The 24,857-nt window shown below is 55.4% G+C and overlaps 2 protein-coding genes across 2 annotated transcripts; one reads left to right on the forward strand and one right to left on the reverse strand.

Moving 5' to 3' along the window:
• Window positions 1-1,237: 1,237 nt before the first annotated feature.
• LOC125627124 (cocaine- and amphetamine-regulated transcript protein) lies at window positions 1,238-7,699 on the forward strand. The gene is made up of 3 exons (XM_048830941.2): window positions 1,238-1,621; window positions 4,516-4,599; window positions 5,638-7,699. Exons 1-3 carry the CDS (start codon window positions 1,499-1,501, stop codon window positions 5,743-5,745), a joined length of 315 nt encoding a protein of 104 aa, XP_048686898.1. The 5' UTR covers window positions 1,238-1,498; the 3' UTR covers window positions 5,746-7,699.
• Window positions 7,700-11,359: 3,660 nt separating this feature from the next.
• Window positions 11,360-19,282, reverse strand: LOC125627119 (zona pellucida sperm-binding protein 4-like). The gene is made up of 12 exons (XM_048830932.2): window positions 19,108-19,282; window positions 18,056-18,177; window positions 16,831-16,915; window positions 16,286-16,441; window positions 15,737-15,924; window positions 14,831-14,928; window positions 14,384-14,511; window positions 13,622-13,811; window positions 13,394-13,541; window positions 12,792-12,879; window positions 12,106-12,222; window positions 11,360-11,514 (listed from the first exon to the last, which is right to left on the reverse strand). Exons 1-12 carry the CDS (start codon window positions 19,280-19,282, stop codon window positions 11,360-11,362), a joined length of 1,650 nt encoding a protein of 549 aa, XP_048686889.2.
• Between the last annotated feature and the right edge of the window lie 5,575 nt (window positions 19,283-24,857).

Below are 24,857 nucleotides of genomic sequence, written 5' to 3' on the forward strand. Positions count from 1 at the left end.
TCATGGTCTAACTAATCGCCATATGTGGGGTTGGGAAGGAATTTTCCCCAGGTCATATTGGCAGAGACCCTGGGGTTTTTTTCGCCTTCCTCCGCAGCATGGGACATGGGTCACTTGCAGGTTTAAACCAGTGTAAACGGTGGATTCTCTGTAACTTGACGTCTTTAAACTGTGATTTGAGGACGTCAGTGACTCAACCAGAGGTCAGGGGTCTATTACAGCAGTGGGTGGGTGAGGTTCTGTGGCTTGCGATGTGCTGGAGGTCAGACTAGATGATCACAATGGTCCCTTCTGACCTTAACGTCTGTGAGCCCCTGAAGGGTGACGTCACACAGCCAGAGCCCCATCACTCTGCACTGAGGGATGAGCCAGGATGTAGCCTTCAAAGAGAAATCCCTTCACCGGCCTGTCTGCCACTTTCCAGCCCCCACCATGCACCGAGGAAATCCCGTGCTCTGGCCTCATACGGCCGCCCAGAGGCTGGCTGGTCCCCACAGGCCCATTAATGTGTGTGGGCTGGACAGTTCCAGTGATTTACTGGCAGGGACACAGCGTCCTGGCGGATCAGCCCTGATGCTTCTTGACAAGGCGGAATTACTTTGTGATGAGGCTCTCAGGGTCCCAACCCTGGCCCGTTTCATCCATTGATTTTCCACCCTTTGGAGTTAAGCTGCTAAGTGCAGCTCTTGGGCCTTGTCTCCACCTACTTAAGACTCTCTGAGCCAGGCAGCCTGAGTTATTGCCTGTCTCTCAAGCAGCCTTTGCCCCTTCCACTCGGTTCTCTGTTGAGCTGGGTTCCTTGCAGAGCTTAGGGCCTAAATGAAACAGGGGTTTCGCCTCCCCCACAACTGGCTCCAGTGCTCGGGGTTCCCGGCCTCAGGGCTCCAGCTCTTCGCAAAGGCAGCTCAAGCATCATTAACTATTGTGCAGACTGGGGAAACTGAGGCAGGAAAAGTGGGACTGGCTCAGTTACCTGGTGGTAACGGGATTAGAATCCAACTGGTCCAGAGCCGCTTGGCTTGTGCTGCTCCCGCTGAGCCAGGCCTAATTACCCTGCTGCCAGGGCTAGCTTTAGCCCCCGGAAGGGCCCCTGCCTGGCGGTGTGCTGGCAGCCCAGGGCCGGGCCCGGGGCCCAGGGGCACTGTGGTGTTGCTGCCTTTCAGCCCTTGGCAGGGTGCTCCTGGCACTCAGGGTCACTGCGTCCTGTGGGGAGCTGGCTGGTGGCGGGCGAAGGGGGGGGGGCGCCCTGGGGCCAGGAGGCTAAAATCCGTCACAGGAGGCCTGGTGCTACCAGCCAGCTCCAGCTCCCCGGCCAGCCCTCCAAGGCCGCCCCCGCCCCGTCTCCACCAATCCGGCGCCTGCGGAGGTGTCGCTCCGCATTCAAAGAGCTGGCGACACGCTGCATAAAGCCGGCCGCCCCCCGCGCGGAGCCGACGGAGCAGCCGGCGAGCTGCCGCACCGGGGCGAGCCAAGGGGGTCACGCCTGAACTTCAGGACCATGGCCAGCTCCCGGCTCTGCCTGCTCTGCTCCCTGCTCTCCCTGCTGGCCGCCGGCCAGGAGACCCTGGGGCCCAGGGCTGCGGGCAGCCCGGCGAGCAAGAGCCAAGAAGAAAAGGAGCTGGTAAGGGGGGAAGGACGCTGTGACTGGGGGCAGCGTGCAAGGGGCTGCCCGTCTCCTCAAGGGCTAGGTGGGAGGGTGGGCGCGTGGCTCAGACACTCAGCTGGGCCTCTGGGCTCATTGCCCGGCTCTGCCACTGACACCGTGGGTCCTTGGGCAAGTCGCTTAGGCTGAGATTTTTTTCCTGCGGCCCTGCCCAGCTCCCACTGAAAACCCCTGGCAGCGGGTCCCGCCGCCACCCCTGGAGGTGTTATTTCCAGCTCACGCGGCCCTAGGCCGCTAGCTCTGAGCGGGCCAGCTGCCCCGAGCACTGCCCTGCCTGGGACCTGAGGTAGATATCTGTGGCAACCCCCCTGGTTTTAGCATACTAGTTCCGTTGGTGCCCGCCTGCGCACCTCTCCCCCCGCTGGCAATCACAGCTCCCGCTTCAAGGGTAGCTGTACTCTGGTCTCTTTCACGCCCCAGGTCAATCGCATGGGCGCAAGTCCTTTGCTGAGCCAGGGTGACGCTTGGGTATTGCAAGGATAAAGTCACCGGTGCTCGGGAGGCGCTGGCATGCCCTGCAATCAGCTCAGCTAGCTAGAAAGGGGCTTCCTGCGTCCAGAACAAACAGGCCAGCAAGAGTCTAGGAAGCGGGTCTAGCGAAGTAACAGTGACAACTAGACTCCGCTCTCGCCCAGCCAGAGATCAGTCACGGCTGTTGGTTTGCTAAAGGTTTGTCCAGTGAGAACCAGGCACTTTCTTTAAAAAGCTGATTGGTTTTTATGGCACGGATTTAGAGATATTGTTTGGTTAAAAGCGACATGAAACAAACCCTAAATATGCCGGTATGATTAGATTAAAACACACCCAGCCTCTGCGTACAGATTGTTGCATAAAGAAACGGAATGGATCCCACAATGGATCCTTTCATTTCTTGACCTGGATGCAAATGTATCGGAGTGGGTGATTTTTTTCTGGGTCTGGTATTTTAATGAATGTTTTAAACTTTTTAACTAGCAGTCCAGTGCTTGAGGTGGGCTATTGGAACAAGAAATATGGACCAGGGCTCTGAATTTCTGAGCTTTCATGCTGTTTGTCGGGTCTCCCTTTTTAAAGTTTGTCAGCAAACGGCTGTTCTCGTGCATGTGAATCTATTGCTCCTTTTTGGGCCACCTTTTATCCAGGGTTGCAGTAGCAAGAGGTGGTAGAGCTTCAAGGAGTTACCGTAACAATAGTGGACAGGGCCGGAAAGCTACAAAGATCCCTTCTCACCACCTGAGAGAGCTCTACAGAGGTCCCTGCTTGTCCTGGGTAGTAGAATGGGAAATACGACTTCAGGAGGCACTTGGATACTGCAGTAATAGGGACCGTCAAAGTACTGAGCGCGAGGGAGGGTACTTACTGTGTTGTCACAGCATCTAGAATCCTGAACGGAGGTCAGGGCCCCATTGTGCCACACGCCGCACAGATGTGCCCTGAGAATGGTCCTCGCTCGAAAGGGCTCCCAGTCTAAGCAGCCAAGACAGAGAACGGGGAGGTGAAAAGACAATTCATCCTCTCCCTTGTACAAAGTGAGGGCCAGCTTTGTAAAGGTGCAGACAGGTGACTAGTGGGGTTTTCAAGATCACCTGTAACTCCATCCTTAGCTGCCTAAGTGGCTCTTAAAATCTGGGCCTTGCCATGCGACTCGCCCAAGGTTGCACAGATACATGAGATGCCCAGCCGGTGTTTAAAGTGAAGGGGTTGCAGAGGGTGGAAGATGGAACTGGGCAAGAGAACAACCTCTCTCCATAAAAGACCCCAGAAGGCATTCCGATTACATGCCCTTCACTGTCCTCCTCTGTGGAGCGATGGCTAAAATCCTAAGCGACAGGAAAACGCCAGTGGACCTGCAGAATAAATGTGCCTCCCTGCTGGGACGGGGGGTTGAGGCTAAAGCACCAAGAGAACGCAGGCAGCACCAGTCCTGGTTTGTTGGTGCCACTGGCTGCTCCAGCCACCCAAACGATCCCCTCGAGACACTGATTCAGGGACTTTGCAAGTAAAGCGGTCGGGTTTGTGGCCACGGCGCAGGGCTGGCACTTTGGGGTCAGTCCCTCGGGGGACTCACTGAATCTCTCAGGGTGCAAATATTCTTTGGGGCAGGGACCATCCCTCGCTCAGCGTCCATCCACACTGCCAAGGAAATGGGATTACAGCCAGGTCGGCACACCCGGACTAGCCTTGATCTAGCTAGGGTGGGTAACAACAGGAGGGTAGCCGGGGCAGCTAGACTACCCAGGCTCCCCTGTGGGCTTGTACTCCAGTTGCCAGCCCGTGCTGCCATGTCCACACTACCATTGTTACCAGCACGAGCTAGATTTAGGCTGGCACCGGTATGCCAAGCCATGCTGTTCATGCAGATGTCCCGTGTGTATCTATGCAGCCCCATGCGGGGTGAAGCTTTCCAGCCCACCTCAGTGACTGGAGGCTCCTAAGCCCCCTTGACTTTCACAGTGACAATTCACAGGACAATTCTTAGCACCCTAGCTCCGTCGCTCAGTCGTGAGAAATTCACACCTGAGTGATGGAGTTAAGACAACCTTCCCCTCCACCCCCAATCCTCCTGTATCGACGCTGCTAGGGTAATGGGCGAATTCTTCCATCAACCAGCCTACTGCGGCTCGGGGAGGTGGAATGGAAACCCCTTCAGCCACGGCAGGAAATATCTACACTATGGCACCCATAAGCATAGCCGTGGCTGAAGACTCCGGTGCTTGTGACAAGCTGATCCTCTTGCCACGCTAATAGCTGGTGCGACCAATCTCAGCTCCCCACTGCACGGCGGGCTGCAGTGCTGGCTGTGGATGGAGAAGGACCCTGGCGCCCTGCTCACCCGACTGGTGCCCGCCCGACTCGCTCTTTCTCACCCACAGATTGAAGCTCTCCAAGAGGTGCTGGAGAAACTGAAGACGGAGAGGCTGCCCTCCATAGAGAAGAAGCTGGGCTCAGTGCCTTCGGTAAGGAGCCTTTATTTCGGGCCCTCGCAGCTTGCTCCGCCCATGTCTGGCTCAGGGCCGAGGCTTTAACGAAGGCCTGGGGTAAACGTGACCTGGCCGCTTTGCCCTGGGGAGGTGGTGAGTAAATGTCCCTGCAGCTGCGAGTGCCACCTCGGCACGGCCACCGCCAGATTGCTGCGCTCAGCTCCCACTTGGGAGCCTGAATGACGAGGCCAAATCTTCTGTAGGGCCCAGCCCCCAGCAGCTCCCATGGCGAGCAATGGAGACTTCCCGTGTGCCTCTGCCAGTGAGAGCAAGGGGGGGGCTCCCCCGGCCCCCCGTGTTCCCCCACGAGTGTGAGCAATGGGGGCTCCCCCAGCCCCATGTCCCCCGGTATTTGGCTCCTTGAAAGATACGGTTAACCCCCTCCCCCCCACACACATTCTGCCCTTGCCTGCGCTTACGCAGGCAGGTCTCTCATGCTCTGGAAGCAGGCCAGCCATCTCCCAGCTCTCTGCAAACACACTCCACAGTCCAGAGGGCCCCCCTCACTTCTTAAAGGGACAACGCCCAGTAACCCAAATGCAAACAATGCAACATCCAACGTGGCTCCTCGAGACAAGGTTTTGCCATATAAACTCCTTGTTCGGCAGCCTTAGATTTGTACTTTCTCAGGCCAGCAGGGTCCCTCGTGATCCTCTAGTCTCACGATTCCGTTTACTCCAAGGTCCTTACCCGACAGCCTCCGCTGCAGTGTTACTGGGCGGTTTCAGAGTAACAGCATCCGATGAAGTGAGCTGTAGCTCATGAAAGCTTATGCTCAAATAAATTGGTTAGTCTCTAAGGTGCCACAAGTCCTCCTTTTCTTTTTAGTGTTACAGGGAGTTGATTGTGAGCTCTCGGGGTGGGGGCCGTGTGCCATGAACATCTGCAGCGCTGTGTAAGCCCTGACAGGACAGATCGGTGCCTGGGAATGGCTTGTCAGCCAGGCGGGCGGCAGCTCTGAGCCAGGGGCATCCGACCAGCTGTTCCAACCCAAGTGGCCCTTCTCTCTCCTAGTGCGACGCTGGCGAGCCGTGTGCCGTGAGGAAAGGAGCCAGGATCGGGAGACTCTGCAAGTGCCCCCGCGGGACGGCCTGCAACTTCTACATCCTCAAGTGCTTGTGAGGAGGACAGGAACACGAAGACAGGATGGTGTGGGGGGAAGGGGGCTTGGGGAGCAGCTTCTGGTCCTAATATCTCCACCTTGCCTGTTTCAGGAGGTGGGTTTGGTTTTTCTCCTGTGCTAGGAAATGTAGCTCGTCACTTCCCCCACGGCCCTTAAGGCTCCCCCCTCATTCCAGTGCCTGCGATGGAAGGAGCTCTCTGTGCACAGTTTGTAATTGCTTTGATCCCTTGCTGCCCCGCAAGGTGCTAGGAGAAGCCAGCCTGGCTTGCTTTTCCGAGGTGCCAAGCCCCTGATCTCAGTGGGGCCAGCAGGGGCTCAGCAGCTCTGAGAATCAGCCTCCAGCCTCACTTACATTTCCCACATCCCTTCTTCCCGCTTTCCCTGCCTGGAGACGCGTGACCAAAGATTCTCTGCTCAGTGCAGAGGGGGAGGTTGCTGGCTGCAGCCTCTCGTGTCTCTGCTTGGTCCCTGGCTGTCAGTAGAGTAGCCTGGGGGTTGCTCTAACATGGCACCGAGGTACCAGCCACGAGCACGCTGCTCTCCTGCCCCATCTCACCCTGCCGTGGCTCCTGCACAAGAGGCCGTGAGGAAGCTAGCATAGGAGCCAGCTATGGAGACTTCAGTGCCTTCTGGGAATCCCTCATGCCAGGGGAGGGGAAGCAGGCGAAGGAGCTTTGCTCCCAGGGGCTGGCTGCTGAGGCATGGTCTCTGAGTTCTCTGTTATCTGAGCACCAGAGGCATCCCTGCAGCGTCAGTAGGGGTGGTTTTGGATTGTCTCTCCAGGGGAGGAAGGAGCAGCAGGAAGAGGGGACCTGAGCAAACCATGCTGCATGCAAACACTGGAGATCCACAGACCCCCAAGGAACGTCCCCCACACGCATGTCTAAAACCTCCCCCCAGCCAACCATGCTCCCTGCTCCCCAGCTGCTGCACGAAACCCGCTCACCCTGACACTAGGCAAAGAGCCAGGCTGTGCAGCATGGCAGCAAATGGGGTGTGGGAAGGGGGAGAGCTGGAGGCAATAGGTAATGAGAGGAAGGCTGGCCTGGGAGGTTAAGGCACAGGGCTGGGATCCAGGTTCAAGCCCCAGTTCTGCTATTGACTCCTGGTGTGACCGGGGCAAATCACTCAACCTCACGGACCCCCGGTAACATGGATAACAACGCTTCCTTGGCCCATCATGTCTGTTTAGACTGTGAGCTCTGTTTAGACTCTGTGTTTGCACAGCACCCAGAAAACAGGGCCCCCATCCCTGTTTAGAGAATCAGTCTTGGTTCCAGGTAATCTTCTAGCATTCCCCAAAGGCAGCAGTCAATGCATGAGCGGATTTTGTCTTGCTTCCAGATCTTAACTGCTTTAGCCTGTCTCTGCAATTCAAACTGACACTGGGAAATAAACAGAGCCCAAGACATGCCACATCAGCAGCATGCACCATGGAGATACAGGAGGCAGCTGCCCTGTCTGTGCTCTCCGCCTGTAGCGGCAGCAAAGAAACCTGCCCCCCGCCCCCCTCCCCAGACACAGTATGAAGTGTGCACATAGACCCGCCCATTGCAATGACCATCAGAGCTCCCAGTACCGGAGCAGAAGGGAAACCATCACACTGAAGGCCCTGATTCACCAGGTGTTTATTAGCCCCGGTGCCAGCTGGGTATGAGAAACGTTCCCGAAGCAGCCTGGTAAAACAGCTGCTGTGCACGTCGCCTGGTTGTGTGAATGGCCAAACAAGGGGCAGGTCAAGGGAGGGGCAGGCCACAAAGGGACTGGAGCGCAAAGGGGGAATGGGAAAGAAATAGTGAGTGGCCCTTAAAGGGGTCAGTTTATTTCAAAAGCTGCATCTGCCCTGAAATTCCACCCCGCTCCCCATTCGTTTTCCAGAGCACATTGAGCCTGTGGGAAGCCCAAACAGTAATGGACAAGGATGGGGGTTCCTATTAAATGATTTGTATTCAAGCCCCTGCCTCAAGCCTCCTCTTTTCAGTGATGCGCCGTTTCCACTTCCCTGCCTGCCAACCTCCCAGGGCTTTCAGGGGACCCTGTTCCTGCTCTGAAGGATTCCCCGTCCTCCCGGGCCTGCTCTACACAGAGTTTGTACCAGTGGAAGCGTATCGGTCACGGTAAAACCAACAGTTCTAGCAGATACAAGGTGGGGCCGACCCAGCATACAACGTAGACCTTGTTCCCGTAAAGGTCTACAGGTACAAGCCCCACTTCCACCCTGGGGTGTCTACAAACGGCACCAAAGCAGGACAGCGTGTATTTAAACCAGCCTCAGGGGCACCGCTTCACGTTGTCAGCCCTGGAGGCACGGTGAGGAGCTTTTCAGAGGCGTTGACTCACAGTGGGCCCATAATACCTACATGCCCCTTGAAAGCTTCTGTCTAGCTCTTCCTAGGTCAGCTGGTATTTACAGCAGTACCTCCTACAGGGACTGCTCAGGATCAGGGCCTTGTTGGCCAGGGCAAACCCTGCCACAGGCCCGGCCCGTGGAGAATTTCCAAGTGACCACTGCAGGATGGGGAGGGTCTAGCCCCATCAACACAGGACTGCGTGTCCAGTCAGACTCCGGCCACACGCTGGGAAACACCGTGAGAGGAACAGGGAGCTTGGCAGAACCTAGCCTGGGAGGGGAGCAGGGGCAACAAACAGGGTGCAGACCCAGAGCGGCCTCCAGCCCAGCTGGCTTTGGAGGAGTGTAGGCCCTGGCAGTATACACCCCACAGTGGCTGGCACAGACCTGCCCTGCTCAGTGGCTAGGCACCAGCTGGTCTGGACAGCCTGAGGAGGAAATGCTAATGATCCTCTCTCCCCCCAGGCTCTCTGCAACTCGTTAGGGATCTGCCACTTTGAGAGGCAGGGGACCCTGCCCTCACCAGCTCTGTTCCATTACAGAGGGAAGATACCATGCAAATACCAGATGCACAGGGCCAGCCTCCTGCTCCGGCCCTAGGCTATTAGATTGGGCTCAGGAGAAGGAAGGTTCTCTCTCCCCTGCCTCGCTCCTGAGCCCCAAGGTGGGGTTCAGAATCAGCACCAGCAGCAAAGGGTATTCACGCTAAAGAAAAATCCCTACACTGCTCCTGTGGGAATGTCACACCAGCCTTCAGGCCTCTCTGGGAGCAGCCATTTCTGGCCATCTTCTCCTCCCTCTTCAGCCCAGGCCCTGTTGTCTGGCATACCCCAAGAGGACCCAGCACACCCCACGGTGGTTGTTAGCCCTAGAGGGGAAAGGGTGTTTCCTCACACTGGCATGACACAGCTGACCTAATCCCCCCCAGGGGAAGAAACAAACCTGCTCTTGGGCCATGCAGGTCAGTTGCTGCAGTTCTGTCGTGTGACATACAGCAGCTGAGCTGTGTGCGTTAGATGGGGCAGGAGCCAGAGTCCCACCACGGCGGAAACCCCACAGCCTGCAGCAGCTGGTGGGGTGAGAGACTAGGTCACGCTGGTCCTGAGAATCTTACAACGCATAGCAACTGGAGCCCTGTCCCCACCAGCACGTGGCCTGTGGAATGGGCAGACCCCTGCCCAACTAGTACTTTGCCCCCCCAGTAACAGGGGGCTACCCATGAGCCTTTGCCTCCCCCAGTGTTAATGTAGCACCCTCAAGGCTCAACCAGCTCCCATGTAGCCAGAGAAACCACTGATTACCTGCCCCTTACCAGCCTCTGCTGCCACCCCCTGCAAGCTGTTTGTTGCAGGCCAAGTGGGGTATTGACCCTAGGCCAGGTTACTTGAGCAGCCTAGCCCTGGCGTAAGGAAGGGGAATTGCTCCCCCTCCCTTTAAAATTAAATATAGTTGCTGTTTTACTGCAGAATGCCTCAGCTGAAAGAGAACATACTTGCTAAAGGTTGAGCTGTGCAAAATGGTACAGAGTCCTTCAGTACCAGTAGAATAGACATGATTTGTTAAACTATGCAAACTATTTTATGGTCCTATAAGGCAGGAAACTAGAGAATGATTAGAGGGCAAATATTAAAAACACAACTTTGCCTAAACTGCTTCTGTGGACCCAGAACTACAGGCACAGATATCCCAACACTGACACAGAAAATTCAGCATGCTTTTTTGCTGACAGTTCAGCAATCTTAAAAGGGAACAGTTCCCTGATAAGTTTAGCCCCATCTACCACTGGTATCTGGCCCTGATAAATAACAGGGATTTCTTGAAGGTCAATGGTCCATAATGGTAAAGTTATTCTACATGATCTGCTCAACTTGGTTTCCAATTCTAGTTAGGCTGTTTTTAAAATCATACAGCATGAGCACAAAAGCACCACCCCTGCATACAAGAGACTCCCAACATGATCTAGAGGACAGATGTATCCTAGAACCAGCCCAGAGAGACTCCCTCTTGGACCTGCTCCCCTTCCTCTCAGCCCAGCAGTGGATTACCTGGGTGCCCTGGCTCAAGCACGAGCTGTGGGAGTGACTTGGCACCATGTTGTCCAATTCTATAGGCAAGGCTTCAGCCAGACTTCCCCTGTAGCCAGTTACTTTACTCACTGTGCTACATCTAGCCAAGGCACTGCAGTGCTGTATGGGAAACACTGCAGCTGGGGCAGCACATGCTTGATCCTCTACCATCCCTGCAGCTACTCACAGCTACTCCAGTGAATTGGAAAGGTGATTGACTTTCCCCTTCCCAGGGACAGGGATGACCCCAGCTGCCACCAGGAGCTTAGAGGTAAATTGTACTACAGGTTGCCTTGTGGCAGGGTGGAGTTACCACCACAGACCCTCTGCACAAGGGTCTATCTTGTTAGAAACACCCTTTCCCTGGACTGGGCCCAGCATAGACCCATAGCTGAGAGGCCAGAGCACACATCCCCTCCACCCCATAGGGAGGGACAGAGTCCACTTGTTCCAATAGTGGCAATCACAACAGCAGAATGTGGCTCAGAGCAGTAAGACCAGCCCCATGCCTGCTGGGTCTTTGACCTAGTGTTTTCCCTGCCAGCAGGAAGAGCTGGACAAATTGGAGTTGGTCCCTGACTCTACCAGCACAGCAGCCCCTGTTTGCCTTCCTGTAGGTGGAGGGTTTAATTTCCACCAGAGTGCCCTGGCCATTAACCTTCCCCATGTAACAGCTGATTAGTGTGTTCTATGGAGGGAAGACATGTCCTGAGGGCACCAGGCCAAGGCTGTCTAGCTGGTTGCAGACACCAGCATGCAGGAATCTGGTCCCAGCTCTGCCACCCTCCAAGCTGCCAGGCACAGGGGGGCCTGCTGAGCCCAGGGAACTGGAGATTCAGCAGCAGAGCTCTGGAACCAGCTGCTTTAGCAGGCAAGACCTGACAAGATGCCACCCTTCTCTCCCTATGGGTCTTTGCTTTCTTGTGCAGGGCATTTGCCTCCCTTAATCACTAGCTGCTACCAGCCCTACAGGTCCCCTCTGCACCACTCCCCTCATCAGCAAGGCCTGCACCCTTGAGCTGCCTCTTGGTGTGAGGAGCCAGGACTGCGCAGTGCTATGGGTCCCCAGTGCCTTGATTCCCTCTGGATTCTGTGCTTCTCACCCTCCCCAGTGCACAATGGCAGACCCACACTGCAGAGCAGACTCTGCACCATCAGTAATGACAGGAGGCATCATTCACTTGATTGGTTTATTCCTTAGGCACTTGCGGTCCCCCTGGCATGTCCCCACCTGCCCCAGTGGTTCCTCAGGCCCAGAGCCACCACAACAGCAACCGAGAGAGCAGCAACAGCCCCTGCCAGGGACACCAGCACCTCTCCCCACTCCACCAGGGGCCTGAGTCCATGGGAACCTGTGGAGGGAGGAGCTGGTTAGGAGCAAGGACACAGCAAGCCAGACATCAGTGCTCAGGTGGTCACTGCCAGATCCTGCCCTAGTCCTCCCCCTGCCCTGCAGGGGCCTCACTCCCCACAGCCCCCTTCCATTCCACACTAGGCCTGCCAAGGCTTGGCAGAGCTCAGCCATCTCTGCCAAAGGAGGTGCACTGGCTTTGAGGGGCTCCCTCAGATAGTCTCCAGGGCAGGGGTGACTGGCTGCTCAGGAGCTGCTGAAGCGTGAAGTGGCTTTACACTAGGCCCTGACTGGAAGTGAGGGGCTCCTCACATCTCTGGTCAGGTTTAAGCACTGCCTCATGGTGCCACCAGCAGCCTGGGGGCTGTTTTGTGCCTCCTCCCTGGCTCAGCTGCCTCACCACTGGATGGAGGGAGGGACAAGCCTCTCCTTCCATGGATCCTCATCACCCCCCCTCCAGGAGAGGGGACCTGAGAGGTTCTGAACTGGCCCCCCATTCCCAGAATACTCAACCCCCCAGTTTAATGAACACCCACCCATGAGGCAGGTGGGTGCCATAGTCCCATTTCACCCCCAGGGCCTGCTCCATTACCTTCCTGGGCAAGGTCATCCTCTGCTTCTTGGCCAGCCTGGAAGTCCACAGGCCCCTCAGCTGTCACCAGGCTCAGGGGCTCCTCCCCCCAGGCTTGGCTCTGGGAGGCTCTTCTCACTAGGAGAGAAGAAAGTGAGAATACAGTTCTCTTCCCAGCTCCTGAAGAGGCAATCCCCCAACCCCATATGGACTAGGGCTTTGCAGGCTGTCTCCAGTGCAAGGCCTGTGGCCCAGTTCCAGCCCCCATGGGAAAGTCCAGATGACACTCAGGTGCCCAGGGTCACTGTTGAGGGAGAGGCTCAATAGAAGTGGTCATTGTGCACACAGGCAGGGAAGGGGAGATCCATGGTCTCACTTCAAGCCCCCGGCTAGTGCCTGGGTGCCTTGCCAGAGGCCTATGACCAATCTGCAGGGGGGTGTCTTAGGTGCCCTCCCAACAGGGTCATATCCCCTGTAGGGGTAACCTGCAGGAGGCCTGAAGGTGGCTTCAATCTAGCCAAGCCTTCATGCCCTGTGTATCCCTAGAGTGGAGACCTTCCTGCCATGGCCTGTCTTAACCAGCACCCCATGGGTCTGGGGCGCTGGGTTCTAGAGCTGGCACTTGCCAAGGAGGGTGAATGGGAAAGACCCAAGGGTCTCAGGCCGGTTGAGAGCCAGAGGCAGATGCCAAGGAGGAACAGACTTACTTCTTCCCTGCAGGTTTGTGGGGCATTGGACTGCACAGTGTTCCAGCCCAGAGGGCATGCAGGCAGAGGCACTGCAGTGGAAATACACCTGGAAGCAGAGAGAATTCATGCTTGGCAAGGAAGAACTAAGGGGACCTGCACCAGAGGGTCACTGCCTCCCTCTACCCTAAGATTGCTTCCAGCTCTTGTGAAAGCCAGAGAGGACATCACCAGCCAGTTACAGCAATGGGATTCTTTGCCTCCTGCAGAGCCATTAAGAGCCAAAACTTAGTTTGCCATGTGGCTACACAGGCATGATCCAGCATGGGGCTTTGCAGCCTAAGGCCATGAGAATGGCAACAGGGTCATGATTGCCCCTGACACTGGATGGTGTTTGCTTTAGGCCAGGTAAGCTAGTGCTGGTCACTTGAGGCTACACAGTAGCCTAGAATCTGTCCACTCAGGTGCTCCCCACCCAAGCTATCAGGAGAGGGGCAGAATTGCCTTGGGAGGTTGCAAAGCAGCTTCAGGTCAGTCTCAGCTGCATTTGCAGGAGGATCCCTGACCTACTGGCTTGGCCACGGGAAGTCTCAGGACTAATCCTCTGGGGAGTGGGACCATACCGGGCCTGAGAGCGCTCGCTGGGAGGTGATGTCCACGAAGGTGAAAGTGCTGACAATGAAGCGCTGATGGTGAGATGGGAACTGCAGCCCTGAGGCCTCGCCCACAGGCACCAGCTGGGTCTGGTAGTTGTCGCCTTCATAAGGGCACCTAGAAGGGGCCAAGCAGTGATGGTTGAGGCTTCTCACCTGGCAGAAGATTGCCCCGCTCCCATCCCCACCCAGACTCACCCATCTACAAGGATCAGCCACTCTGGCTGCTGCAGGGGGTTGGTGCTTGGGGTGGCCCAGCACTGATGCAGGACCAGAACCAGGCTTGGGTCCATTCTCTGGAGGATGCGGACCTCCACATACACTGGGTCCCGGAGAAGCTTCACCACTGGGTACTCACGGTCTGTGTAGTAGGTGCTGTAATGCTCATCTGCAGCAAGAATGAAATGAGATGACCAAGTTCTGCCCTGACCCTTGGCAGGATCACCGATTTCATGGGGTACTTTGCAAGGCAAGTACTGGGGCAGAATCACCCACTTCCCCCTGGTTCCTATTTGCTCTAGGAGCATGGGGTGAGGCTTGTGTCTCCTGGTGACCAGGTCCCACTGGTATAGTATCAGAGCCATGATCAGCAAGGGCAGTTGTGCCCTGGGACCCAGCTGGGACACTACAGGAGGCAGACCAGGAAAGTCATTTCAGACAGCAGTGATCTCCCTGAAGGGCCAGAGGCCAGTGCAGCCATGCTGAGAGACCACCCAGGCTAGGTCATGGCCAAGCCAAGCTTCCTTCCCTCCCAGTGGGTACCAGCTGCTCTAGGAGCAGAGTCATCCCCACCATCCAGGTAAGTGGCACCCCCGCCCCCCACTCCCAAGGAGCAGTGATTCAAGTCTTGAGTGCCACACAGCAGCCCAAGGCTCTGGAGATAGCCAGGCATGGAAGTGGGCCAGACATGTCAACATTTCAGAAGCATCTCAAGTGCTTGGCAGGCCTGTATGCAGTCACCTGTAGCAATCCTCATCTCCAAGGCCAGGGGTCCCTGCCCAACTGCAGGCAGGGGTGGAGGAAGGGTGGAGACCATGATGTTCACAGGGAGGAAGTCCTCAGCTGAGTAGCTGCAGCGGATGGTCAGCCTGGGTGGGGAAAGGCCAGACAGCTGGTCACCTCTGGACTCCCCAGAGAGCACACTCAGATGCCAGGGGGAGACCTGAGACTTCAGTGAATGGCTAGTGCCTCCCCCCTTTAATTCCAGGGGATCAGGTGGCCTCCCCCAGCAGGAGGGGATATAGGCAGGGAGCTCAGCAGTGGGCTGACAGAGCCAGTGCATATCCCCTAGCTCTCCCTGGCAGGGGAGGTGCCCCCCCTAGGAGAGGGACCCAAACACTGCTTGGCTGACATGCCCCCCCCCCCCCATTTCCAGCAGAGGCCTCCAAGCTTTGCCAGGCCTGTTACCTGAAGGTGCTGTCCCGAGTGATTGAGCCAGAATGGGATGTGAGCACTTTGCGGTCTGCTACCAGCTCATTCTCATACACCCTCTGGTCACCAGATGCCTGCACAGGGGGAGAAGAGAGGCTGGAGGCACCAGAAAGGCCTTCACATATGAATTCTCCTTTGCACAAGAACTCAGCAGCTCCAATGGGGTCAGCAGCTTAGCCCTCACAGACAATAGGTCTGAGATCTAATGGCCCAGGCTACACCCCTCCCTGCCCCGCCATGCTTTTGCAGGAGTAGTGTCCTGTGAGGATTGACTGGAGCCAATCTGCATAGGAGAGATCCAGCCCAGCTTTACTTGGCTCAAGTTCAAGTCAACCAGAAACCAGTCAATATGCCAGTCCCCACCCGCTTCCAGGACAAGCACACCCCCCAGTGTTCACAAACCCACTAGACTTCCAGCTACACTGAACAGGCTGGTTTCATGGCCAGTCTGTAGCTGACACCAGAGACACTGTAAGGTTGTTCCATGTAGGGACCCAGGAAGATCAATGGGTGCCATGTTCCCCCTTTTCCTGCCCATGGGTCCCCTTTAGCTCCAAGGCTATTTGGCCTTTCTACACCACAAGCATTAGCAGCCACTGGGGAGCAGGGTTGATAGGCTGCTTGTGCCTCACCACAACTCCACCTCAGAGTTGTAGGGCCCAAACCTTAGGAGACCACCCATAAGCAGAGGCTGTAGGCTCAGAACCCCAGGCTGCAAGGGACAAATCTGATGGTCTCAGGACACATCAAATACAGCCTCATGGTGACTGAGTGACCCCCCCATAACCTCAAGGGCAATCAGCTGGCATCAGAGAGTGATGAGAGTTCATGAAGTGCCTTGCCCAGCAGAGGGTGGACTGACCAACAGGTGCCCTTCTTTACCTGGACAGTGGTCCCACAGGCTGAGAGTGGGAAGCGGTACACAACGAAGTCTTCATTCCTAGACACCGGGGCACATCTGCTGCTGTGAGCGCTGACCAGGTGCACGGAGCTCAGGTCCAGGGGTGGTGTGGTCACATCCCTTGAGATTGCAACTGAGAACTGGCCATCTGGGGTGCACTGCGCGGTCACTGGGGGAGAGCCATACAGCCTCTCAGCAGGGAATTGCAGCCTCTGCTGGAGCCATTTGCCTGGGGACTCCCCCAAAAACTCCAGGCTAGCACCCCTGCTTCACTGGAGTCTCTAGACACAGTGGAGGAGTTGACTTGCTAGAACTAGTCCTGCCCCCAACAGTCACTGGGATGAGAGAGTGCCAGGACAGGCCTGAGTGCAAAGGGACAGGAACTCCATCACTGGGTCCTAAAGCCTACCAAGGCCCTTGGGTGGCCCTAGGCCCCAACAGGGTTCTTCCCCCCCGGACACACCCTCCAGTATCGGTCTGCTGCGGAGATCCCCAGCAGGTCCCTCGGGCAGAGGAAAGCCCCCGCTCACCCTTGTCGCCATAGTAGCAGGGAGTCAGCCTGTCACCGGGCTGGTAGCAGCAGCCGAGCGCTTCGCAGTCGCCTCGTGTGATGGGTGGGGCAGCGCACGGCAGCCTAGCTGAGGCCTGGATGGCAGAGCATATGCTAGGGCTCGGGGCATCCCGGGCTAGGGAGAGAGGCAAAGACAGTGCTTGCTCAGACAGCTGCCCTCCCCCCAAACCACCAGACCCTGTCCATGGGCAGAGGAAGCCCCACGGGGTGGCTGAGAGAGGCCTGGCCTCCTCCAGCACCACAGGCTGGAACTCCTGCTTCTCTTTAGCCATGCAGGAGAGGTTTGTCAGTGCCTGGACCCCCAGTTATCCACTCCAAAGGATGGACCAGGAGACAACAGCATCTCCCATGGCCCAGTCCCTCCTCAGGGAGGTGGCTAACTCCTGGCAGCTGGTACAGCATGCCCAGAGACAAGGCCTCCTGCCACACCAAGTAGTATCCTTCAGGAAGATCCCAGCAATGGTGCAGTCCCATCCCTGGCCAAGGCATGGGTGCTGCCCTTACCTAGAAGGTGGTTTGGGCACCTCAGCTCCTCCTTGTAGGAAGCCACAGGGCCTTCGGTCTGGACTGTCATCACAAAGCTGCCATCCTAGGCAGGAAGCAGAGGATGAACCATCACTGTGGTGTAAGTATTCAGAGTCCCTCCCCAGCACCATGTGCTCAAGGAGAGCCAGGAACATGAATGATTTAGGGGGACAGCAGGATTTACAGGCAGCCCAACCTATCCCCTGGGTGGGCACATGGGCCCACAAGTCTCACCAGGGCTGCAGGCAGCTGACATGAGCCGGCAGCTGCTAAGCAAACACTAAAGCAGGTTTCAGTTTCAGGGGAGGGAGTATGGCAAAGCCAAGATCATCCGCCCCAGCCTTGACACTCTGCCTTTGGTACCACGGCTCCTCAAGGGGAGAGGATTGGCATTGCCATGTCACTGACCCTAGCACCAGTTGGCCTGGAGGGGTTTAGCATCTCAGTGGCAGATCAGACAAGAAACCAAGATTTGACTTTCACGCCCTGACCTAGCTGCTAGGCCAGGCCACTCCCCACACAGGCAGGCGCTGAGCCATGGTCTAACCAAGAGACGGAGCCAGCTTTATGGGGAGAGAAGCAACAAGGGGGAGATTTCAGGCCTTCCAGTACAGACTGGGGTCCTCCTCCTCACCGCATTGCTGCAGCCAAGCTCTCCTGAGTGGGGGACTCCACCCTCTGAGCTGGGCCAGCAGAGGGATTGCTGGCCAGAGCAGCAGATCCAAGGGCAAGACAAGCCAGCTGCAATGACATCACACTGGAAGCAGAGAGATCACTAGCTCCCAGCTCCAGGGATGGAAACCAGGCCAGTGTAAGTGTTTCCAAGGCAGGGGTGGGGGAAGGAGAGTAGCGTGAACACATATCAAGTCCCCCTGGCTAGTAACACTGCATGTTCACAGCACTGGCCAGCCTAGGCTCTCAGGACACTGTGTGGACACCAGCCAAGCCTCAGCCTTCCTGAAGCTCAGGAGCAGGCTTGGGCATGGAAGCTCAGGAGCAGGCTTGGGAGGCACATATGTGAAGAGACTTGCCCCATATGGGAAGTTAGTGGCAGGATTAGCACTCAGGTCTCCCAATTCCCAGTTCTGTGCACTAGTGGTTAGGCCCTTGCAGACAGATCCAACCATGGTCTCCTCACACTCCCCTTCATAAGCACTGCTACCCATCCCATTCACACCAGGGAGGTTCCCAGACAGGGCCTTACTCTCTCGTTGACATAACATCCAGCATAGGACGCTTCAACCACCACGGAGCTATTGGCTTGCTGCTCGACACGCGTCCCACAGGCAGGGTTGCTCTGCAGAACACGAGGCCTGCCTTCTGCATCTGGAGGCCGAGAGGAGCATCAGACAAAGCACCTTCAGCCCTGTTCCTCCTAGTCCCAAATCTGCCCCCCATTGCCAGACCCTGAGCAGGGAGGCTCTGCAGAGGAGTCACACCGGCCTTGAGGAGCCACTGACCCCTCCCTTCCACTACCACTTGACCTTAACTGGCAGTGCCTCAAAGGTCAGCAGTGTGGTTGGGGAGGGGATGGAGTAGGAGCCTTCCTTACAGGGAACAGAAGGAGTTTGTTCAGAGACAGGCCAATGCCATGGGCTAGCCCATGTGGTTTAGGGCTAGTTTCACTCCATTTGGCCTCACAAAGGCCACTCTGCCACTTCCTCACACCACCTCAGCAGCTTGGCATCCATCCTCCATATTCAGGGAGGAGGAGTTCCCCGCCCCTACAGCTGTAGCCAAGGAGTAATATTAGCCAACTCAAGTCATTCAGCATCTAATGCACCTCACTCCAGAGCCAGGTCTCCAGCAGACACAAGGGATGGATCACCAGATGATTCCCTGGTGTATTCATTCCCCCCAGGGCACCTGGCATTGGCCACTATTGCCAGACAGGATACTAGGCTAGATAGACCTCTGGTCTGACCATTATGTTCTTATGCATTACTGGCTTCATTAGTGCACCAGCAGTCAGGTGTTTTAGCCCCCTTTGGGCACTTGCCAGTTTCTGCAAAGTAACTGAGCCAATTACTCCCAAGGCATTCCCTGGTCTAGCATCTAGAATCTTTGGGGACAGTCAATAAGTATTACATTTGTACCCTCATTGGAGGCAAGCAGAGAAGACAACACCCCAGGAAGTTACTCATAATCAAAGACCCCACAGCACCATCTCAGCTTTACCTGCTAGGGGAAACTTCCTCCCAGAATCCCAGCAACACCTTAGAGAGACTAAAGGATTTTAAGCTTTGTTCAACTTACCCAGAGCTCTCAGCACAAGGGGAGCTATCTCAGTCTGGTTTGGGAGCAGGGTGAATACCAAGCTTCTCTGCCCACAGGTCAGCTGGCTAATATTCCAAAGAACCCCCCCATTCCTAAAGCCACCCTGAGCTCCCTCAATCAGAAAAAAGAGGCCACAAAAGAGCCAAAACATCATGTTATCCATCAGCCTCACTTCACAGACTAGCCCACCTATGCAGCTACTCACTGCTTTCCAAGCCATTAGCACGGGTCTTATACCTTTCAAGGAGCTCTGATTGGCCAGCACTGAGGTCTAAATTCCCATATGGACCAGGTGTGACTCCAGCTAGCCAGCAGTCAGTTTACACCTTCCAACTGGCCTTGATTTGAAACTCACTGCACTTGCTCCAAATGGATCAAAACCATCCCACACTCCTTCTAAAGTGTTTTATTGATTCTTTCTCATCCCCAAGCCCTTGTTAAGACCCGTACAGGTTTTGCTAATTCAAAAGGAAACATTTAAAAAGGGAAATAAAGTGTTTGAAGGCTGAAGAGGTACTTAGTGGGTGAGGGGCTATTTATTGGCTGGAAAAAAAACACAACAAGTGTGGAAAGGGAAGAAAGCCAGAGTGCTTTGGAGATTGAGAACTCCTTTAGTCAGATGACTATAAAGTGCTAGGAGGTTTTATTATTTATAGAGGGGTAAACTGAGCCCCAATCTTATCTCTCCCTCCCTCCCATGGGAGACGTATCTGTGCAAATTAATCCAATTGCAGCTTCCCCAGGCCTAGCCTCTCCTTCCCCCACAGGATCACTTTTCTCCTCTCATCCTGTTCCCCCTCAGGTTACGTCTGCATTGCAATCCAGGGGGGTGACTGCAGCACACATAGGTGTACCCCAGCTAGCTCGGGGACGGGAGCAGCAAAGCCATGTGGCATAGGCTGTCCAAGCCTGCCTGGGCCCCTGGGTTCTTACTCAGGGGGCTAGCCTGTGCTGAGACCCCTGCTGCTGCAGCTTTGCTGCTGTTGGTACCCATGCTAGCTAGATCAAAGCTGGCTCTGGTCTGTGGAGACATGCCCTCCGTGGGCCCCACGCTTTGCCCCTCCCTGCACGTGTGCCTGCGTCTCGCCACACCCCCGTGGTGGTGATGGCATTAGCCCAGGCCTGACTTTGCAATGGGCTCACGCGCCAATTCCTCTACCGGGCCCCCCTCTGCTCCCCTAGGGGACAGAAACCTCCCTCCTTTGCCAGGCGCTCCCAGGAAAGTGCGACTTACGAAGGACCTGGGCCTCTCGGCCTGCCAGGCCGGCCTGGCCCAGCTTGTGAGGGGAACATCACCGAGGCACCGCTGATCCCATTCAGCGGGTCGCGACTGAAATGATCTCGGCTCCTTGGCACAGCTGGGATTTTGTCAAGTCAGTCCCCCCCCCACCCCGCACCCTGCAAAGAGCAGACACAGACAGACAGCCGGCAAAGGGAAAGACACAAGGTCTGCTATGGGCAGATACACGTGGCTGGTTGTAGACTGGCACCTTCTCCGGGGCAGGCAGGGGCACCTGTATTCCTGGCCATTTGGGCCAGGCTGGAGGGCAGGTCAGCTTGACAGGCTCAGCAGGGCTTGGCCAGCAGGAGCCTCCTGCAGGACGGCAGGGGCCCATCACCCGAACCTGACAGACCCCAGGGCTTGCAACTCAGGTGGCTTGGCAGCAGTGTGGCCTATTGGCCAGAGCCCTGGGCTGGGGCACTAGAGATGTCAGTTCTATTCCTAGCTGTGACCTGCTGGATGACCTAGGGCAAGTTACTTCTGCTCTCTGTGCCTCAGTTTCCCAGTCTGTAAAATGGTGGTTGACCTGCTTCGTAAAGCTCTTTGAGATGAAAGGATGAAATGTGCTGGATGAGATCTGGGTGTTATGGTGACTAGACCCACACTGCAGAGCAGCAAATAAGAAAAAGGAGAGACACCAACATACAAAGTGAAAAAGGCAACTCTTGCTGGGGATTCCTTTATATCCCTTCTTTACCCATGGGTCACATCAGCCACCATGGCAACGATGGAAGGTTCTCACGCCAACTTCTCGTGAGCATCAGGGCCTTGACTTGCCTGGAAAACAGGCATGTTTCCTATAGGCTGGGCCAGACCTGCCAGAGCTGCTCAAAAATGTTTTTTTTTCCCCTGTAAAAATTTCAATTTTTTGGTGAAAATTTAAAAACTGAAAAATTCGGCCAAAACTCAAAATCTTGGAAAGGAGAGGCATCATGGGACTCCATGGCCATGGTGCATTGTGGGAGATGCAGTGCAGCCAGGGAGCCCGGCCCATAGAGGAAAATGGGGATGTGGAGTAATTGAACTACAGTTCTCAGGAGGCATTGCAGCAGCATAGCCAAACTGAAATATTTTGGTTGTCAGGTGTTTGGAGGGTTTTTTTCTTTTTTCGTGAAAAATCAAAATTATCTGTAGAAAACAGGCACTTGTTCAGAAAAAGTGTGCGGTGGAAAACCCAATTTTTCAAAAAGGAGGAGTCCGGTGGCACTTTAAAGACTAACAGATTTATTTGGGCATAAACTTTTGTGGGTAAAAACCCCACTTCTCCAGATGCACGGGGTGCATTTTTCAAAGTTTTGATGGAAAGTGTTCAACCAGCCATAACCTCCACCTCAGCAGTAGCCCACCTGTGCTCCCAGCAGACAGTGTCCCAGTTCTCCAGCAGGAGCTCCCACCATGAGTCTTCTTCAAGGGAAAAAGACCTTCCCATAATTCCAAGGCAATCGTCTATAGCCCTTAAACCACTACAGGCTCCATCCCGAAGGGGAGGTCCTTTGGCAGGCAGCTTCCCTTGTTATAACACCCCATCTTGGCACCTCAGGATTCAGCTATGTAAATCCATGCGGATTATGCATTTTATGCAAAGTTGCATACATTTAATGCCAGTAAAAATATATAGGGTTTTGCCTTGCTGATATGGTTCTGTCTCTGCTAATGATGTTGAGCTACATCCTAGGGTTAGCCGGTGTTTGACTCGTGCTGTGGGTTATACAGGTGCGGGGAAATGCCTAAAATCCACATCAGGAAACATTTTCATTCACTTCTGAAAGGAAGCAGTGGGGTCTATGGGTGAAAGCAGATGCTCTGCTGCAGGAGACCTGGGGGCCTATCCCATTCTGGGTGAACTTAGGCAAGTCACGTCCCTGCTCTGTGGCTCAGTTTTGTCATCTGTAAAATGGGAAGGATCAGACAAGGATAGAGCACACCAAATTCCCTCTGCAGTTGGGCAGCTGAGTGAGTGTGTGTGTGGGCATGAGGGCATGTGTGTACTAGAGATCCAGTCTTGTGCTTCGTTTCTCAGTCAGATCAGCAGGTGCCAGCTGTCAGTTGTAATTTCCCAGTGAAGGGCTCTAGCATGCAGCGGTGAAATCAGTTTCACTTCAGCACAGACCTTTAGATGTTAGTTATGGACTGTAACTAGCTATAGCTTTCGTCTCCTCAGTTTCACTGCCCAGGGGCAACTTCCTTGGGTTAATGGCTACAAGTCCCTTCTCCCAGGTGCTAGATTTTAAAATAGAATTGCACAGAATGTGGCCAAGGTATCTCACAGAGGGGACTCACTTGGAACTGACTTTCCCAATGAATGCTCTGTCCATTTCCCCCAGCACCTTCCCTGTGCCATGGCTCCTCCCCAGAGTCAGATGTGGGAGTTTAACTCCACGGCCCATTTCATCCTCACCTCTCTGCTGAGCCTGCCATCAGAGGGCCGTGTGTCATGGGTGCCCACCTGGACCAAGACCCACCTAACCCACAAAGAACCACTGGATGGTCACAAGTTTTGGCCACTGCCAGCCTGACCTTGGGAGTTGCAACTCTTCAAATGTCATCCTCTGGGACAAGGATGTCACGTTGTGACAACACCAGCATCACGACGTAACATTGGCCCCTGAAGGCCACATCTACGGTTTATATTCCAGCAGCACCTCCAGGCCCCTTCTGAACTCAAGGAGCAGTTGTGCTTGATGCTGGATATTCACATCGTGAGCGACGCTCCCTGTTAGTGCAAGAGACAAGTCCCCATTGGGCAGCTGGGGAACGGAGACACAGAGCGGTTCAGTGGCTGGCCTGAGGACACACAGTCGGGGAGGTGGCAGAAGCGGGAGTTGACCCCAGGTCTCGGGGCTCCCAAAGCAGAAGGCCACCCTCTCAAAACCAGAGGGGGCTGCATTAGCCCCAAAGGTATTTCAGTTCTGTGGGTGTGTTTCCGTGCAGTGTTTAATGGCTCCTGTGGTTAGGGCTGGGGCTATAGGATAACCAAATCCATATTGGGAGTGTATAACCTAATCCACCAATTGCCACGGGGCAGAAACCCACACAGGCTCCTAGCTGTGCACGTTGGGGCGTCCCCCCAAGGAGAATGCACCAGAGCAGCAGCAGGTGTGGGGTAAGGTTTGATAACCCACTTTCAGCCCCGCTTCTGCAAACATGTTGTGGTTTGGATGCCACTGGGAATGAAGAAGTGGCCAAGGAGCAGGTAACCTTTGAGAGCAGACTGACTTGCACCCCTAGCATGCGCACACACACACATGCGCATGCCGGTGGTTTTTTCAGACTGGCTTTTCTCCACCTTCCACACCCAGCAGAGCGTGGGGCTGGCTGCCAGCTGGGAAAGCTGTCTCCTGTCCTTGGCCAGCCTGTGCAGGGTGAGGATGCAAGATGCAAACTGGCCTGGGCATGGGAAGCAGGGCCAGCCTGGAGGGAGTGGCAGTTCAACTGTCCTGACTGCAAAAAGCCCAACGAGCAGAACATGGGGGAAGTGGCAGCCGCAGCTGTCTGCCTGTCCTGATGCTGCTGTCTAGTGCTCTGAGTAGGGCAAAGGGGAATTATTAAGGAAGCCTAGGTTGCGTGTGAGGGTGGGTGCTCACCTGGGCTGCACACCCCTCCCGGGAGGAATGCACAGAGCCAGGTGGGGGAGCGTGCAGTTCCCAGGGCTGGGGCATCCTCGCCGGGCAACGTGATGACAGGGTGGGGGGAAGCTCACAACAGATGACCTTTGCTGTAGCTCCTCGAGCAGAGTCGTGGGAAGTCGAATGCTCCAACTTGCTTCCCAGAAAAGAGGCTGGCAGGGGAATCCACCCTCAACATAGCAAACTCCCACTCAGATGGTCCTCCCTTGGCCAGGCTGCAACCCCCAGCAGCGGAGGAGAAATAGTCACCCTCATGGAGTTGTGGCTGTAAACTTAGGCTGTAATGTATTATTATGAATGACGTGTGATTAATAAAGGGGGTAGTTTCGCTTGATGGGAATTTCATATCCTGTTAAACAGAAGGTGTTGAAAGGCCCTCTTTAAATGAAGGGTTGGTTGGGAGAATGTCAAGCCAAAACTTTTAATCTCTAGTCAGATTTTGAGTCTGTAAATATGGCTCTGTATTCAAGACTTACTCAATGCAAGTCTCTGAAGGGATGGTAGAGAAATCACTCCGCCTGTATGTTTTCTGGTTTCACTTGACTATGGGGTCGGCCTTGTGCAGCATGTCCCACTCCTTCCCCAGAAGTGGCTGCATTTTGGTGGGGCTGTGAGTAGACAGTCAGGATGCATGGGAATGAAAGATATTATGGGAAGGTCAGAGGTCATTAGGGATGGGCACAGTGGGGAGTACTGCTCTTTGCAAATGTCCCTGCCCCAATGCTCCCCCCACCCCCCCCAGCTCCCTGCTCTGACGCCCCCACTGCTCCCAACCCTGCGTTCACCTATTTGTAAGTACATTTGTACTTAAGTATTTAAAG

Source organism: Caretta caretta, chromosome 25 (assembly GCF_965140235.1).
Source record: "Caretta caretta isolate rCarCar2 chromosome 25, rCarCar1.hap1, whole genome shotgun sequence".
In the NCBI taxonomy this organism is placed as follows: Eukaryota; Metazoa; Chordata; order Testudines; family Cheloniidae; genus Caretta; species Caretta caretta.